At 38.4% G+C, this 20,089-nt stretch overlaps 1 protein-coding gene across 2 annotated transcripts in view; it reads right to left on the bottom strand.

Annotated features, from left to right (window-relative positions):
- Positions 1-20,089, bottom strand: part of LOC120634123 (protein Skeletor, isoforms B/C) — a 109,578-nt gene that overhangs the window by 66,322 nt on the left and 23,167 nt on the right. For both annotated transcript variants that reach the window (XM_039904516.1, XM_039904515.1), the window contains exon 2: positions 6,695-6,829. In XM_039904516.1, coding sequence (XP_039760450.1) covers positions 6,695-6,829 — 135 coding nt within the window. The remainder of the gene's footprint in view (positions 1-6,694; positions 6,830-20,089) is intronic.

Raw genomic sequence — 20,089 nt, 5'->3', positions numbered from 1 at the left:
GAGTGGATTAGTGAAATAATCCGTATTATCTAGAAAGTAATATTGAATTTAAAAATTATTTTCCTGCGAGCGTGGTCTCGGGCCCGCCAGGCTGGCCCTGACAAGTGTTCTGCTCGGGCCCGCCGGAGCCGCGCTGTCTCGGGGGAAATTATGAGGACAGACTAACGCTTTAAAAGATAATAAATTTCAACAGATGATCGCTTACTCTTAACTCATATTTAGAATTCCGTGATGGAATGTAGTAGTATAGTAATAGCGCTGTTCATGACAAAGCTCGTCCGGGGAAGCACTATTATAATACTTATTGTTATAGAGTAGAACCGTTTAAAGGACGTTTTAGGTAAAAGAAGTGTCAAGTCACATCATAAATTTCCTTGGCTGATGAAAAAGAAAAATCCTATTATAATGTTAAGGATTACTAAAACGATAAAAAAGCTTGGGTGTGAATTGTTCTTACTTCATAGCTTAATACTAATTTGCTGTAAGATGGTGATAACAAAAAAAAAACCCGGGTATGTTTTGTGGGCTCTTCTTAGACCAGGGCGCGTTTGGAACCCTCGTAGGTTTAGTTTTAAGTTGGCGGACGCAAACCACCATCCCCTTACAATTATGTAAACATTTATGTATAAATGCTTCATAAGTGCCTCTGATAGGCCTACATGAATAAAGAAATTATGAATTTGAATTTGAGTATTTTCTTGATTTGCTTCTCACTATACTTTACTTATTTCTGCCGCAAAGGAGCATTGTGTATTTTCAGGCAGGTGAGGCCTAATCGCTACGCCTCAAGTTATGGACACGGGGCGGCTTCTTAGTATCTCTCGCATACCCTGCTACCTACACGATTCCCAAAACTGGAAACTGTTTGTGTTAGGGACATAGATGTATTTCAGTGTCTGGATGTCTATTTGGACATTAAAAATGTTTATGTATTTTATTCGTAGAAATATTCATCAGTCATCTTAGTATTCATAACACAAGCTACGCTTACTTTGGGGCTAACCCCAAAGTAAACCATCTAGATGGCGGTGTGTGTATTGTCGTAGTATATTTATATTTATATTGCTCTGTATATAGGCGATTGGTTTCCATTTACTAGTGGGCCATTTGCTTGTTCCGTCTATTCTTAGTAATATTATAAATGCGTGTTTGTCTGTCCTTCCTTCGTGCCTGAACTACACAAGGAATTTTTCCCTGAAAAATTCCTTGTATGACTACTATACTCCCTAACAGACCATCCATCGATCTTAGACTAAGTCATTACTTATCAGCAGGTAATATTGCAGTCAAGGGCTAACTTGTAGTGGAATAAAAATAAAATAAACTTGATTAGGCACAGAGATAGTTGAAAGAAGGAGAGTAACACAGGCTACTTGCTATTCCTGACAAAAAAAAACGACTCCCACAGGATTCGTACACTCAGGCCATAGCTACTAATTACTATAAAAAATTAAACTGTTTTAAGATTCGTGGAAGCAAACAGCTTCGCTTTCTTGCGCACACAATGTGAAATGATCTTGGGCAATTATATAACGTCGTGTGAGAGGTTCGTTGAAGAATGTGCAACAACTAGTGCACGAACGTATGCCAAGATAATACCTAAATAGATACAATGTGACAACATCTGTAATCGGAAAAAAGGTGGAGTAGGTTTTAACTAAATATGTAGATTGTTATAAAGCTTAAATCTCGAATCGTACTATTAACTGCCTCACAGGTGCTGAGTTCGAATCCCGGGCCGGACCAAAAATTGTAGAGCAATTGTAGTGTATTTCCTGTTCAATAAAATCTCAGAGGAGAAAATTGGCGTTGTCAACCCCCGTCAGGCCGACGCTCCAGGTTATTATCAATGTCTTGTGGTAAAAGTGGTTAAAGCCCGCATTGCAGCAGCGTGGTGGGTCTATGCTCCTTAACCGTCGCTCCTATGAGGAAAGGAAAAGGATCCTTTCCTGTCCCAGCAGTGGGACGTTAATAGACGTATGATATCAAAGTATATAAAAAATCGTGCATTAAATTTAATTGGATTTTTTTATACTATTAAATTACTTAAATATTTTGGAGTGAAATGATTAGGTTCAAAATATTTACCACTTACCAGCAAATAAAGATATTTTTTTCTCTTATATTCAAATAGAGTGGGTATTTCAAAAAAAAGCAACTGTTTAGTGTTTTGTGGATTCTGATTGGTCTAATAGCAAATCCCAGCTTCCTTCTACTGCTGGCCATTTTTCTGAACATGCGCATTGCGAGCGCTGAATTTTGCGCGGAACCCTCACTACACAATTTGGTTGCACTTAGCATATTTTTTTCTGCTTTTTACTCAGCACTCGGCGCGACTTAGTGGGATATTACCCTCAACGGAGCAGCGTAAGATGCGCCGATCATTTACATCGTCTCATCTGTGCTATTTTAATAACTTTTCTCAACGCTTTATAACTTTTTTACTGTAAATGCTGCCATTTAACCGCTGAGGTATCACGGAAAATAGCGATAAGATAACTTCATTTTCCCGACTTACACACATTTTCTTCTATTCATGTCTATTCATGATGTAAAGGGTTTTTAATAAAATCCCGGGGATTCAGAAGAAATATCTCTTGTATATTTTGGGCGCGTATGTGTGTGTGATTTTGGACACACACAAAATAACGGTTTTTAACGGATCCCTCAGGTTTCTCGGTTTTTTTTTATTGTTTATACCTAATGATCACTTTAATCATGTAGTATATATATTTTTCGTATCATAAATAGTTTTCACAGCGCACGCCCAATAATGAACTTCATACGCAAAATTTTGCTACTTTTAGTTGGATTTGGATTGGTGGACTCCACACGCCTTTGAGAACATTATGTAAAACTCTCAGGCATGCAGGTTTCCTCACGATGTTTTTTTTTCACCGTTGAAGCAAGTAATATTTTAATCACTTAAAACGCATATAACTCAGAAAAGTTAGAGGTGCGTGTTGGGATTCGAACTCGATCCCCCGAAAGTGAAGTCTCCCACCCAATGCTCTATCACCGCTTTTTTTTAAAAAACATTAAATATAGAAGTAAAGGTATAGAAGTAGGTATAGCTTAATACTAATAAAAGAAACCCCATCTTCGGCTAACGCTTACACTTCGCTCCCATGTGCTCATTACGCCAAATGGCTACATTTGTGCCCGCAACGGGCGACGCTCTAACCGCAGGGACTCATCACACTTGTGCGGAACTCTAGCAACAACCATCATAATAAACTTTCCACATTCTCGGCTGTTCGCGGAGATAACTTTACAAAATTTATATATTACACTGTATCTCCATTTATTACTGTTATGTGGCCCAGGTGCAATTCCGCAAATCAATTGATTGCCTCTATTTTACATCAACTCAAGTCATGATTAGATGCCAGATTAATTTTGAGGCTCTAAGTCAAATTGTACTCTCATGCTCTGTATTCATATCTCTGTAACTACTTTTTTTCTATAGTATACAATAAAAGTGTATTAATTCATTCTAACTCTGTCTACTTTTGTGCAAAATGAGTGAGTAAAGGAAGAGCAAAATAAGGAAAAGATAAAAAATGGCAAGAAGATTGCTATTTACTTTCATCTCACAGGAACACAAGATATACGTAGCAGTAGTTATGGATGTTAGCGGTTCATTCATTGGGATACCAATTACGTAAGGAGACTTACGCGGCGTCATTGGCAATATTGCTAGATTTATTATGTTAAGTTGGAAGAAGCTTCTGTTCGTCTACAGATATTTATTTTCGCTAATATTGAAGCAAGGATTTGCGAATTTATGTGTTGTGTCCCCCAGGTAAAGTTTTCATTTTGGCCGGGTAGTTGTGAAAGAAGCCGGCACCGCGTGGCCCATTCTAGTTACAGAGCCGCTAGCTCGTTTCGGCTCGAAGGAAGGATAGAATGACGACCTCATCAGTGCAGCATCAGTAGTGTTATGAGTTCAAAGCCGGGTTTGAATCACAGCAGATGCAGTTTAGGAACTCCTTATTCCTGAATTTTCTCTGGTCTGGTGGGAGCCTTCGTACATGGCGAGTTCACACGCTAGAGACAAAGACGGCTGCCCAGTGATTTAGCTTAGCGACCTTACGCTGCTTCACCTCTTACCACCATTGCAGCCAAGGGTTAACTTGTAGAAAAAAAAAACAATAAGTACTCTTAAAAAGTGTGTATCGTTGTTACTTATAGAAAAGTTCGACATACATATAGTAAGAGTTAAGAGTTAAAGCTCTAATAGGATAACTTTCTGTCCCCCGCTTTGAAAAACACATAACACTTGTACAATAATACAACACATTTAATGAACGTGTAATGGCAGTTCCCGCTCCGCGCGGAGTGTTTGCCGCAAACTGTACTCGACCGCCTCGCGTCTAATTCACAGAGTTTGCTCACGTGTTGTTTCACACGGGTCCGCTTAGCTAATTTGGACCCAATTGCAATTGTATAAGGATCTGAAATACATTGATTTTAATAGTCGCACGTATTTCGGGGTATACCGCATTACGTAGTTAGCCCTTTGGCTGGAAAACGTGTACATTTCCATTTTCCATGTAAATGTTGCACTAAGGACATCTCATACTCGTTATGTGGATATGCGAGTAGCGACTGCGCCTGGCTTTACTTGTCCATACTAATATATAGTCCATATAAATATAGCTGTATCCGTTACGTTTTCGGTTGTACATAGTCCTAAAACGCTAAATCGCTTAGCGGTACTTCATCGAATCAGAATCAAAATTAATTCGTTTGCTAAGAAAATGGAAGTTCATAATATGTTATAGGTATTAGTAATAAATAAATAAAATTCTTTGCAGTGTGTTGACGGCAGATTAGAAAACAGTTGTCACCACCCCTCCTCTGCCCGCAGGGAGGCGAGGGCGAGGGTAAACGGGCAGCAGCAGCCTCTGTGATCACCGTTGGGAGAGGCTTTTAGTCAAAGTTCAATAATTCGCAGAGTAAATATTAAATGATACTATTAATGACCGTCCTCATTGTGAGAGGGGAGACCTGAGCTCTGACGCATTATGATGATGATGATGTTTATAAATGAATACAAGTACAATAAAATTGAAAATCAAATGAATAAATTCTATATCTTGCACTCGGACTAGCCGGGCCTCGTACCCTTGGACTTGGACTAATAAGCTTTTTCTGTTCGACATTCGTGTTAAAGTATCAAATCTTTGACACAGACTAAACTAGCCACCACCGAAGCTTTCAACCAAGTCGAAGCTTTCCTTACAGCAAATTCAGAAATCTAGTCTCTCATAATCTCTCATTATAAGAGCACTGGGCTAACTGCTGCAGAAGCACGTCATTAAGTAATTTTCCGCACCAAATGTTAGTAATTCTAAAGCGATTGTAAATTCCATTTGAGACAATAATCTCAAACCGCACCTTGTTCAATGACCCAGTAATATAATAAGTCTATGACCAAAGCTGCCACAGATAAATAATTTATTTCTCTGTTTATAGCAAGAAGACGATTCTTCTTAGATGTAATATCAATCCTACTAATATTATAAATGTGAGAGTGTCGGTGTTTGTTACTCAATCACGCAAATATGGCTGAAAACAACATACTTTCCAGATTCCTTAAGTAGTTCCCGGGGGAAATGAAAGCTAGTAAAACATAAAGAACACTGAAATAGCTTGCATCCTGGAGATGGACAAATGTTTGACAGTGTCGAGCAACAACGACACAGTACATGCAATTACCTAATGAGTTAACATTTAACCAGTTTTGCCAGTGTAGCGTATGCCGAGTGGATTCTCTGATTAAATTAAACAAGTATTCAGCTTTTGGCTATTACGTGCACTTTATAGCGAACATGTTAAATGTGTTATTATTATTGTGTGTAATAATTATTGCTAAAATAGAGATATAAATGACTGAATGTTGGAGAACTTTGCCAAAGTGGTTGATTAACTTAAAATTACTCTCGAAATTTGGCAATCGCACGTTTCACATAGGTTTACGACTCACGACTCACGACTACGACTGCGCCAGCGCAGTCAAGAGTGCTGTGTTTTATGATTGAAAGTTGCGGGTTCAAGTACACTTATATTTTTGCATTCTCTTTGTTCTGGTCTGGTGGGAAGATTCGGCTGAGGCTAGTTACGATCATACGAAAGACGTGTTGCCAAGAGTTTCGGTACGATGCTGTATGGGTTTTATATAACTGCTACACCCGTAACAGGTTAGCCCGCTAAATTAGAGTGCGTCATTGCTTACCACCAGGTAAGATTGCAGTAAGAACTAACTTGTAAACTAACCTGCAGTAGTGTGCCTAACTTCACGATTATGCTATTAGTCATTGAGGAGTTCTTCGACCGGAAGCCAACTTTAGGTGCAACAGCCTTTTCTTGGTAATTATTAGAATGGCTTGTCACAATTGAACCCGTATGCCAAATTTTATGTCTACGATCTTAGCCTTTGAGAAATTCCTCCGTTGGGAGGCAACCTTGAGTGTAGCCACCATTTCTTGGTTGCTACTGAAATGCCCCATCCCAAATGGACGCGTGTGCTAAATTTCATGTCTGCTGCTTGCTGCTGTGAGCCGTTCAGGAGTTCCACGGTAGGAAGCCAATTTTTAGTGCAGCAGCATCTCATGTTAGTGCCAGAATGTACTGTCTCAATGGAGTGATATGATAGCATTAATGTACACAGGGTGTCGCAAGTACTCACCGGGCCCCTCGCCGTCGTAGTGGAAGTCGTGCAGGAACAGCGTGCGCGAGTCCACAGCGAACACGCGCCCGCGCACGCCGTGGTGCAGCTCCGACAGCGCGCCCAGCTCCTTGCCCAGGTAGCCCGCCTCGGCGCCTGCGCAGGGAACACAAGGGTAACAGCCAGCACACAGAACACCATATTATATCTATACTAATATTACAAAGCTGAAGAGTTTGTTTCTTTGCACGCGTTAACCTTTTATTTTATGTAGATAATAATTGACGGATCAAGCAAATGGTCTAAAGGTAAACCATCTACCTGGTGTTAAATAAATAAATAAATAGATATACTATGACAATACACACATCGCCAACTAGCCCCAAAGTTAGCGTAGCTTGTGTTATGGGTACTAAGATGACTGATGAATATTTTTATGAATAATGTACATAAATACTTAGAATGTACATATAAACACCCAAACACTGAAAAACATTCATGCTCATCACACAAACATTTACCAGTAGTGGGAATCGAACCCACGGCCTTGGACTCAGAAAGCAGGGTCACTGCCCACTGCGCCAGTCGGCTGTCAACTATGATCAAATGTCAAAATGGAAAACTATCATATATGCAAGGAACACGTCCTATAATGCTGCCCTGTGTCCATAAACCTGAAACGTAGGTTAAAGCCTAAATCTGCGCCTGTAACTAACTTATCGAATATAAAAAAGTCATATCCCGACAGCCCAATTATTTTTCACGGAAATAGGACGTATAATTGATCTTCGGTTTTCATTCGGATTGAGTTGATACTCAGGGGTGAAAATCTAAGAGGTAACAGGGTATGAAAGTTTGAATGAAATTCTGATATTTTTCAAGTAATTGTAATGAAAATTGGTATTAAGGATTTTTGATGGAAGATTGCAATTACTAATAGTAAAATACATGATTATACAAAAATTTCATCGACAAAATAGGTTAACAGGGTATGAAAGTGTACCGACAAGGAAACTTACTTTACAAACCTTTACAAGAAGTGTTGAATGCTACTTTATGTACGCGTAGACCGGTAAAAAGATAAAGGTACGCAAACAAGTCTCGAAAATATCGCGATGTTTAATTAATGTTCTATGAATATTTAAACTCATTTTTTAAAGGAAATATTAGTAGGCACTCTTTGAGTCTCCCTTCAATTAGAATACTTCAGAAGTTGACGTGAGAGAAATTAAGAAATACTTTAAACGTAATTATTAAATGACCTTCATTCTGAAAACAGCGTTGTTTGACTGAGCTTTACCGTAATAATAATAGACTAAAGAGAGATTTGTGAGAAAATAGGGAAAATTATAATTTTAAACTTAACAAAATTGGCAAGTGTAAGGATAGTGCTACCTTTTTCCTAGTTACGCATTGTGAGAAGAACAGCACTACTTTAAGATGCGTCAATTTCTGGTGTTAGGTACACCAGACCAGAGACAATTGCTCCTACCGGGGATCGAACCCCGTCCCTTCCACTTAGGCGACGGCGAATTCTCAAAACATCTCACTATTTTTGTCGTAAAGAAATACGGAACCACGAAAAGATCACATTACATGCAGATCCAACCGAGTGATGTATTTATAGCGGCCGCGATCACGTGCCCGAGTGGTCCGAGAAAGTGCTCTTAAGAAAGTGACATTACCTTAAATGGTAGTAGAAAAACTACATTATCCCCCAACTGATTATCACGAGTATCAAAAGGGAACAAAGTTGATATTCCCTTGGAAATGCAGCAGCTGTGTTTGATTCATGTATCAAGTTTACGTCAGGTCGCATACAGGTTGGTATAACGTGCTTTAAGTATGCGGTATTTGTTTACTGTTAGTTCCTGGCATTTGCCTCGTCGGTTGTGTGTTAGCACGTTTTACTACGGATCACAAGGTGCTGGGTTCGATTGCCACGACAAACCTAAATGAGACCGATTTGATCTGTTATTGACTAGCCAATCCGTACCTCGGAGAGCATTAATACTATGTTATAGAAATCATAAGTCCGCAAACCCCAATTGATGCAGTGAGAAGGGTTTCAGCTCGAAATCTGTCACATTTCTAACCTGTGCCCAGTAGTGGCAGTGGTGATATTAGTGGCCCAGTGGTGATATTAGTAAGCTGAGACTAATGAAAATGATAACTCTTCTTAAGAGTGTTTATATGTATAGCGATAGCCTTGTGCTTAAGGCTTCGATTTCACTTTCGTGGGATCGAGTTTGATCCCTGGCTGGGCTAATCTGGGAATAACTCGTATGTCTTAGGCCGTGTCGCTTAGAAACCGATTATGGGTCTAGTCTTACTACTTGCAAGTCGGTCACCAGAGTGCAAACTATCTTTTTTTAAATGTCGTACTAGTTAGTTTAGCTATCTAGCCGTGAATAAGTAACAAAAAATAGTGCGATAGATTGCATCCCGAAAAAAAACATAGTTTGCTTTAAGCCGGGGAAACGAACAGTTTCTGCGGTTTCAGTTATACTACTAACCCTGAAGAAACTTCAACTTTCCGCTGACTTTGATGTAGTAGAAAACTTATTTCAGTTTAACTTTGAGACTGCGCGACCGTGAGCAGACGTGAAGGTGGCAAGCGGTGAGCGGCGGCGTGAGGGCGAGCGGCGGGGTCGCCAAATGTCCGGAGCTCACCTCGCCCCACATGCAGCTCGTCAGCTTTATTTATTGCCTGCGCACGACGCAGCTGTAGCTCACGACTAAATGCGCCATGACAGACAGACCGACTTATTGAAGGGAAACTTGCTAAGGCTATCGATCATTTTTAAAACTTGTGGGTGAAGTTTTAAACACCTATCAAGAGCACATTTCGTTGAGAGAGAAGAAAGATTTATAAGTAGATAGTTTATAGTAAGTTAATATATTTACTACGTAAAGCGGAGAAACGATGACCTTACTAGCGCTGCGGTCGTTTGTGGGAGATCTCAGGTTCAATCCCCGGCAGGAATGGTAAATTTACCACTACCGCTACCATCTCATGCCGGTCCAACAGCCAACACCAGGTCAGATCGTAGTCAAGTGTATTTACAATAAGGATATAGCATTACTAAATACAATCTGCTATCTTAATATTCGGAATGAATCCCGATGAATTGATGGGTTATTAACTTCAGACATTAGACGTCGTAAATTACGGCTAAATATTATTTCATTATCATCAGAACTAATGATTTCGTAAATTGAGTCGTTTATGTATAAATGACTCAAATTACGCAATTTCCAAAATAACGAACGCTAATGACGGGTCGGCTTGTTCAGAAACTGCGTCTGAGCTCTGACATAACGCACAGTTACATTTCACATGCTAATTATTAGTCACGTGTGAGGCAATACATAGCTTTAGTACAGCTCTAATGCTCGCAACAAATAGCTTTTATGCAGTTATATGATCAGCATATAATTATGCACATTCATACACAGCGTTATTATCTCACAAGTGCTTAGCTGAAATAACGTTTATGTGCTAAATTAAAAACTGGCGAAAAGTACGAGTAACATTCGACGCTCAATTCGCAAAATATATTATATCCAGTTCATAACGGAGTAGAAAGGTATGAGTATATACGTTGCAGAGGTTTTATAGTTTTTAACCCCAGACGCAAAAACCACGGGGTGTTATAAGTTTTTCACTATTACGAATTAAAAATAGGTACAAGATGGCCGCCAACACAAAATGTCAAATTTAATTTTTTTTCACAAAAATTGTTAGTACCGAATAAAAGAGCTTGACTAATAGAATAATGTACAATACATTAAAAGTCGGAGGTTTTTTAAGTTTTACATTTTATTTATTTAGTCCTCCACAAAAAAGATATAGTAACAAATACATTGAGGCCACACGTTGTTAGCATTTTACGTGTAAAAGTGCTGAAAAGTACTAACTTCGCATCTAGTTAGCTTATCGATACAATATCGATATAATATATTAACTGTGCATTAGCGCAGTGGATGAACGGATAAATATTAATTTCTCTTACACCCACTGATAGAAAACACCGGTCGACATAATGAAAAAAAGGGTTTATCAAAACAAAGTAACATAATATGCGCAAAGTCCTTATCGATAGAAGCGATCTCCCACACCCTCAATCGGTTTCTACGTAACATCGTAACGGAACGCTTAATCGCTCAGCGAGACGTCTTGGTCTTTAAAGAAGATACCAGCCATGGCCACCTCTCAAGAGCCAAACAAGAGTAAGTTCAGAAATTATAAATTCACAAATTGCCCCTGCTGCGGATCGAACCAGGGACCTCCCGCGATTATAATTTGACCTCAACGCTCACCACTGCGTCAGGACGATCTTAGAAATTGTCAAGCGGTAGACGGGCGTTGGTCAAGTGATGATTGTGCAGCTATTGTTATTCTTTTAGAATCTACCTCTACTTTATTTAGGTATCCGTCGCATCATTCTAAAAAACCCAATTTACTTTTTTAGTACCGCGTCAAAGGTGTTTTTGTTTGATCTTAATTGAGCTCAGTTTCTTTACGTTGCAACACCGACGCTTTAACCTGAAGATACAAATTAAACGCATAAAAACGCGGCAGAAAACATAACTTACAAGGACTTTAGTGGTTATAAACAAACGTTTTAATCAAAGATTAGAAACATCTTAAAAATATTTTAAATTTGTTTATTTTCTGCGAACGGATTTCGCGAAAGTTAATTGAAAAATATCAAGTGGAGGAATAACAAATGTGTTTGTTTGTTTATTAAAATTCTTTAATGCGCAATAATAAAAAAAGGTTACTTATACATCGGTGACCACAGACTCAGACTAACTTTTGGTCAAGTGGACAGGGCTTAATAATTTATCAGTCAAATACCGTTTTATTTGTACTTACCAACAAATTAATAATTCACCACCTTCCACTGAATCTAATAAACGCTTGCATTTTGATTAAACAAAATCCATTTTTTTTTAATCTATATAATAAAACTCAAAGTCCTGACTGACTGATATAATCAAAGCAAAGCCTAAACCGCTGAGGTTAGAAACTTGGAATTTTGAGTATTAGATTAAGGTGTTTTTGCATACCTATAATTCAGTCAAAAAGTCCCATTGGCTACTCTATATTCCGGGAGAACCAAATGGTCTCTTACAAAACACAATGCAGCTGTAGTTAAAAGATTCAGATTTTGCAATTTTAAGGAAACACGACCTAAATACTAACTTATTCCAATTAAGCATAACATTTGAAGTTTGAATTTATTTAAGGCCATTTTTCCGCTTGATAGCTGAGTCGCAATTAGGATAATCCAAAGATAAAAAGAAAAGGGCAGCATCGATGCTACTCTTTCACTAATTTATGCCCTATTGTTAAAGTAGTTGAAGCTAGTATTGTTTGCTGTTCCTGTACTATTTGGACTCATCGCTGCGAACGTGAAACCCAAGTTCACAAAGAATGAATGCTCGCTAACGAATGCATTTTGCCGATGACATAAGAGCACTTGGCGCTTGCATTCGCCGGCCCCGGCGAGTGTGCGAAGTCATATAATAGACGCTGCGTCGCCTGTTATACAACTTTTATTTGTTTTGTTCACTTTTGTCTGTGGTTTTTCGATTCGAAGCAGAGTGTTATTGTAGAGGTAACTTGCAATGTATTTAATGAGCCAGGCTACAACTAAGGGCTATTTTGCATTAAGCATTACTGATTAACATATGATTTATAATAATGCCGAGCGATTTATCGTGCGAGGTTTTAATATTACTCCCACCAAGTCCTTCAGACCGCAGTAGCAATCCTGTTTGGCTGCAGAAATAAACATGGCTCTAGTACTTCCATGACGAAGTTCTGTCACTTAAATGCCTCGGTTTAGTTTCCTGAACACTTCACAAATTATTGGGCATTAGGTATATGTAGTTGAGTTACCTTGAGTGGCAGAAATAAGCATTATCGTAATCCTTCCTAAGACTAGCTCTGTCACTAAAAGCTCTACTACTACTACTACTACTACTACTACGTGAGAACTCAATAAGCAGCTAAAGTAACAGCTTACATAAGCTTAAAGCTATTCGGTGTCAGTCAGCATATCATTGGTCATTTCGTCCCGCCCAGCGCGCACGCTGTATTCTTGTTAGTTAAATAAACATAACTAAAAACTACTCACAGTAATTGTTTAACTGACAAGGTAGTGGAATTACAACATTAATCGACATGCCTCATCCAACGTTGCAGTTCGAAATTCAAGTTAACAGCTATTTTTCGGACACACTGCAGAGAGACGCATCATAACATGAACATTCCACTGCTAGAGTAAAGGCCACTCCCAACGGAAGGGTTTGCTCATAATCCCTACGATTTGGGCAGATTTTATACTGCTAGCTGCACATACCACGATGGTGCCAGTTCTCTAATATATTCCCTTGGTTAGCTCACATCCGCGGGAAGCTGCGCGTGGTGACAACTGTATTCTGATCTGCCGTAACCACACACCACACGGTATAACATCGTTATATCGTTGTCGATGAATCATTAATTAATATTCCAGATTCAATTTCCGGGAATGAAAAAGTGTTTAGAAAGTAGACCTATTTAAACCTTGTAGCTGAGTGGTTATAGTCGGTTAGTTTGTCAGTATTCACTGGTTTTGCATACGTAGTTACGTGTAGGTTCCTTATGATTAATTTAATTTCCTTTCAAAGTAATCAATGATTAATTTTAATCATCGATTAGTTTGAAAGGGCTTATCTAAAAACATATGTGTTCACGTTGTTGTTTTATTTCATACGTTCATAATACGTTCATATGGCTAAGATGTACACTATCCTACAAATGTAAAAGTATTTATTTAAAGTTATTTACATTCGTAAACTTAAAGCTAAAGATTAAGGAACCCACCTAGCGCTAGTAGCTGCACTAAGGCTATGGTCTAAGAAGAGCCCACAACAAACTTCGCCGTACTCACTCGCATACATACTCCCGTGGGATTTAGAAGGCGGACGAAATCGCGAGAAGCAGCCAGTTGATATATAATTTGTCGTCGATCAAAGTGAAAGAGAGCGTTAATAAGTCGTGACAGAAAAGATTTGAACCGTGCGTGTGAAAGTCGTGTGATGGCGTCGCGGCGAGTGACGCAAGCATTACACAGTGCTGCTGCGGGAGCGTTGCGCAACCCGCTACCCGCCGCACTCTGAGCCTCTTGCCAAATTGAGACAAGCATGCATGTTCACCTAACGACTTCCAAAAAGGCAGATGACTCCTATTTGATAAATATGTCTTATCTTAGTCTGTATTTCTGTGTGTTATTATTTTTAGAAGGCCTAAACAGTTTACTTTGAACTAACACACATTGGAAATAACATATACTTACACCTATCAAGTAGTCACTAATAATAAGGTTATTAAAGACTACACAATAAAATATATATATATAAAAAAACCCGACAAAATTTGTTAAAGAACTGTAAAGATAAAACTAAATTTATTTATTATGTTTTGTTTTAATATTTTTTTTTAGCCAGTGTCACTCTTACGACTAAGGCGAATCTATTGACACCACTTACATAAAAATAAGGCAAGCCGTTTAGGCTCCAGGGCGTGCCAAAGAAATATTTCTTACATACATACACCCAAAAAACATAACAAACATTACCATCCTCTTTCGCACTCGGGTTAGAAGAGAAGCTTTGAATTTATTGAAGGTTTTGAATTTAAACACTTTCGCATTACGTGACCAGATATGAATTTAAAAGTCTTATTTTGCTGGACAGAGGCCCCCTTTCTTGTAGTAGAAAGAGAATACAGAGAGATCCATGACAATATTCTATTGATAAATATACGTTCGTGGCAAGCTAAACAAACGTATTCTGAGGTCACTTTAATGATCAGGTATACGACAGTGATGGCCTAGCGTGCTCTCCGAGATACGGAGAAAATCTAATTCAAAGCTCTAAGGTCTAATCATTGCAGCTATCGACATCACTAAACCTGTCACAGTGGCCTCTTGGACTGCGCATGGCCGCATCTCATCAGAATGTCAAATAATCTGCGACACTTTCCCGCTCACTTTCTACATTCCGCGAGCAGCGCCGCACGCGCGCCGCATGCCATGCTGCGGATCAGCAGCACATGCTACTCAACGATAAAAAGGTTGCCACATCAAAGCCCAAAACAATTTTTATTTTTTACTATAAAAAAGCGGACAAACCGCGGTTATCACGGTTTATTACAAATCCCATCGTAAACGTTTCTTTTTATGTGTAAATATAAAATATAAAAAGTAGCCTGTGCTGCGCTCCGTCCCTTCAACTAACTCTATAAGCCAGAAAAAAAGTACAAACAGTAAATCATAAGTAGGTTTGTCATACAAACAAACACACTTTCGCAAGTATATTATTAGTATGGATTTGTATGGATACAGCACTATTAAAACACATAAATACACAAGAATTTAAATAATAATAAAAATGTATCATACAACGCATACATTCAAAACAAAAGTACGTAAACCTAAGAGAGGAAGGAACCTTTTTGACTCGCTTCCCTATAGCTATTGGCGGAACCAAATGAGCTGATCTTAAGAGATATTTTAATAGTTTAAAACGCACATAACTTAGAAAAGTTAGAGGCGCGTTCTAAGGTTGAAACACGGGCCCTGAAACTGAAGCTAGAGTCCTAACCACTGAGCTATTACCACTTAGATAGTAAGAATATCTTGAAATTTATTAGGTATATGTCACTTAAATAAAGTGACATATACCTAATTCAAAAAAAAAATTTAAATTCATTTATTTCAAGTAGGCCTAATACAAGCACTTTTGAAACGTCAAGTCTGTCCGTGTGTAGTGACTCTACCACCGGTTCGGAAGGCAGATTCTACCGAGAAGAAGCCGGCAAGAAACTCAGCAGTTGCTCTTTTCCAACATCAAAAATTTGCATTTTACATTTTAACATTCATTTTTCTATCTTGTGAGAGATGAAAGCGGAGTCGGATGCTTCCAAGCAACCTTGTCATTAAGAAACTCATCAATTGTATTTATTTGGTACAAATATTTTTGTAGCATGACCGCACGTGCAGTTATTGTTATCACTTCAGCGCCGGCTCATAATAAAGATATCAACGCGCGGCATGGTTAACGATACAGTTTTTTTTCGTTTTTACATGGTGTTGTAAGTATGACGTGTCTGCCTGTATATGTAAATGTGTGTGTGCGTGTGTGTGTGTGTGTGTGTGTGTGTGTGTGTGTGTGTGTGTGTGTAGCGTCGTATTTCCCGAACAGCTGAAGAGATTTTGTTTTTTTATTTTTTACTTGAAGGAGTGTTCTAGCTATATTTGATGAAAATCTGTCAAAGGTGGCCGCCACAGCAAAATGGCGGATAACATATCGTTTGTCAAATCCCTCAACATGGATATCAAATGAAAGGGCAAGCCCTCAGTCGTATAATTCTATACCCTATGATACATATATATATATTATATACTTTAGAATCATAACATTAGTTGATTTATATAAATTAAAATATATTTTAATTTAGTTAAATATGAAAACCTGGATAGCAGCTTCATTTCTGTGCCTTTTGGAGTAGAGACCTTGGGACCGTGGGGTCCGGAGGCAAGAGCCCTTTTCAAAGAATTATCGAAAAGGGTTATCGAGTCTTCCGGTGATCCTAGAGCGGGCAGTTACCTTGGCCAACGAATTAGTTTGGCCATCCAAAGGGGCAATGCTGCCAGCATCTTAGGAACTGTGCCTCGCTGCTGTGGTTTCAAAGACGTTTTAGATTTTATTTAGTTCTAAATAGTTTATTTTAGGTTATATTTATAAAACAATTATTTTAAAGTTCATAAGGTAAGAGAATAAATAAGTTGTTAGTTAAATGCATCATTAATTACATAATATTAAAATCATAATACATAAATTGCATATACTATGTTAAGCTATGTCCTTTTTAGGATTCGGTTCCTGTAAGAGATCGATATTTTTCAATTTAGCCAAAATTGTACCCCTCTATCTGACTTGCGCTGTGTATTCTTAATTTGTGATTTCTTAATTTAAGTTTTACGTGTACCTTAGAGATTCTGATATACAAGGTTGAGACAGTTAAAGTTAGTTACCACCCTACCGACAAGACGTGCCGCCAAGCGATTGATAGTTCTGGTACAAAGAAACCGGTTAGGAGTTTAATATATCTGCTATACCCCTAACAGACTAGCTCGCTGCAATCTACGACTGCATCATCACCAGGTGGGATTGCAGTGAAGAGCTAACTTGTACTGGATAAAAAAGAGTATATAAAATGTCTTCAGCACAATCAAACTTTACTTGATAAAAAGTAACGAAAGACAATTTTTAAATAATCTTTTGTCATAAAATAATACTAGGAGTGGTGACAGACGTCAGAGAACAGGTGTAGCGTGTAAAACAATATCCGATAGATGATAATTTCGATGTGAAATCGGATCTCTAATTAATAACGACAACATATGAATAGTACCCTTAGTACAAACTTGTTGCTCGAAATTGAAGAGTCGTTTTCGAGTATAGAAATAACAATCGAGCATCAGAGTAAAATGTATCTTATCCATGTAGTGTAAATGCCTACCATTTTTCAGCTAGGGCTTTTGGCAGAATGTTTATAAAACAAAAGTCCAAAGAACACGATTTTTGACTCTAAATCAAGAAGAGATGAGCCCATTTTACTTTTACAGGTTAGTTTTATTGTCTGCAACTCCAGTTCGACTGCTTCGTTAGTCTTATACGTAGTTAGTAAGTTCGATTTCATATCACTTGATTTTTTTAGGTTTTCTTTAGGAAAAACTAGCTGGCTCGCCCTCACTTTTGGTCCGCGTTTATTATGTTTATTTTTACATAACCCGTAGGAACCTGAGGCGCAGGTGTCAAGCCTCGTTTGCCTGTAGCTACACTGACAGAGTTTCAGAGCGGAAAACAGCAATGCTGCTTGGTCGCAGAAATAAGCATGGCGGTGGTAACTTCCCCGGATGTGCTCTCACACAAAACCCTACTACTACTAGACCCTGGGTTCGTTTCCCCAGCTTTAGTAAGTAAAAAAAATTGGACTTATTACTGGTAAGTGCAAAACTACTGTTTATTTATGTTCTTGTTACTTACAACTTTGTAATACTTCTAATTATGAAATTATTGTTTGTTTCGAAACAAACAATACTTTACTAAAGTATAAACTTAAGAATCCTTTATTGTGTGCTTGCTATCGCACTGCGCCCGCTGCTTCACAACAAACCAAAACTTACAAAAACCATCTTAAAAATGAACTTGTACAAAACAACCCATTCCCGAGCTATCTTCGCTTTTTATAAGTTTTTTCTCAAACTATCTGGACTAGACTATTGTCTGGCGTTTATTGTTAGTGCGGATACATAAAGGTTATGATGAAATATTTTATTTTGAATCAGGTCGGGGTTGGAAAGACATTTTTCTCCCCAACCATCTATAGAAGTGCCAGGCACTGGTTAAAGGCTGACCTAGTATGAAAAGTTTCTTTTTAAAAAGCCCAGTACCTTATGAGCCCCTTGATTCGAAGAGATGGCCACGTAGGTTTTTTGTTGAGCCCGCTTACTTCTAGACCAAGAAGCAGTTCTGTTGGTCAATAAATGGTCTTATGAAGATCTTCCGAGGTAAAGGATGAAACTCCTCCAAAATGAAAGCAAAAGGTCAATGGTGCCAGTGGCGTGCACTGAGTTTCTTACCAGGGTGTGCATACACCAGGAAAATTGCATAAAACGGCAAAAATTCTCGTCCTATACGAGTTATATATCAATGTTAGGGTATGCAGTGCTTTTGTGCATGTATGAAGTGCACGCCACTGAATGGTGCTATCCATTTAACACTTCAAAAACTCTAAATTCGTTTGTAGTGACTCTACCACTGGTTTGGAAGGCAGATTCTACCGAGAAGAAGCCGGCAAGAAACTCAGCAGTTGCTCTTTTCAAACATAAATAATTTTACCAATTTACATTTTACATTTTTTCACTGTTTTAATACTTGTCAATTAAAAAGTACGAAGTTAATATTTAGAATGTAGGAAATTTATAAAAGGTAGAAGATTTCAGCTTATAGACATTTTACTTAATACTCAGTGGGTAAAATGAGGGATGGAATGATGTCTGCTTTTGAAGTTAGACGCACGAAAAGTGTCACTAAGGTTGATAATTATGAATAAAAATACGTAAACTAGTTTTTATAAAACCTGTTAAGGGAGGTAAAACAGGGAATGTAAAGTTTTCCTCACAATGTTACGAAAAATTCGACGTAAAGAATTTTCCGGGCTATCGCTAGTGATAACATTTGACAGCCGGTTGGCGCAGTGGGCCGCGGCCCTGCTTTCTGAGTCTAAGACCGTAGGTTCGTTTCCCATTACTGGAAAATGTTTGTGTAATGAACATGTATGTTTTTCAGTGTCTGGGGGTTAAATGTTTATTATAAATATTTATGTGTATTAACTATTTATAAAAATATTCATCAGCTATCTTGGTACCCTTAGTGCTTACTTTGGGGCTTAGATGGCGATGTGTGTATCGTCGTAGTATATTTACTTACTTACAAAAGTCGGATCTCCAGCGCCATGCAATATGTACGTACTACGTAAGATTCTCTTTGAATTCTTCTTTGTTATTGGCATGTGTGTAAAATGAAGACATGGCAAATAAACAGTTCCTTTTTGAATGAACAATAACTGAACAAGAAGCAGCCGGTCGTAGAATAACAATCCACTAATGCGACAAATGTCGCGTTGGTCTAGTGGTAAGCATGCTACGGATCTCGTGGTTCTGGGTTCGAATCCCGTGGAGTGCCGAAAATTGTAAGGTTAAGTACCAGCCCGGAGTTAGAAAATAAGTTAACCCCGTTCCTCGGAGTAGCCATCTTTTAATAATAGTCGTTAAAGCCTGCGTGGTGGGTGTGCTGCAGTTTTTGACTTATTTTAATGTAATACTTAACAAATTAAGCAGATGAAACAAAGCAACACTTCGCAGCGCATGCAAGGAACACATCGGGCAACTTGCCGCCCTGAGTCCATCACCCTTAGGTAGTGTTGCCCAAATGCAAGAACAAGACGAGACTTAGCCAGTCTTGGTCTTGGTCTTGCGCCAATACACCTGGTCTTGGTCTTGGTCTTGGTCTTGCGCTCCCAGTCTTGGTCTTGGTCTTGGTCTTGCAGCAAGAGTCTTGCAAGTCTTGCAATTACCTATTAGTCTATTACTATTTATTAAAGTTTACTTTAAATCTTAGAAAAACGTATTAGAATTGGAACATTGTGAGCTTGAATTAACATAGCCATAGTAAAGATCAAGCAGATTAATAAATAACTGAAGATTTGATAAGAAATTCGAAAAATCAACTGACCTATATGTCGTTTTCCATGGAAGTAACTGTTTCTTAATAAACATTTATGATTTATAA

The sequence above is a fragment of the Pararge aegeria genome, chromosome 23 (genome assembly GCF_905163445.1).
Source record: "Pararge aegeria chromosome 23, ilParAegt1.1, whole genome shotgun sequence".
Classification (NCBI taxonomy): domain Eukaryota; kingdom Metazoa; phylum Arthropoda; class Insecta; order Lepidoptera; family Nymphalidae; genus Pararge; species Pararge aegeria.
Note: the sequence above shows the minus strand (reverse complement) of the source record. Positions and strands in the feature narration are given on the sequence as shown.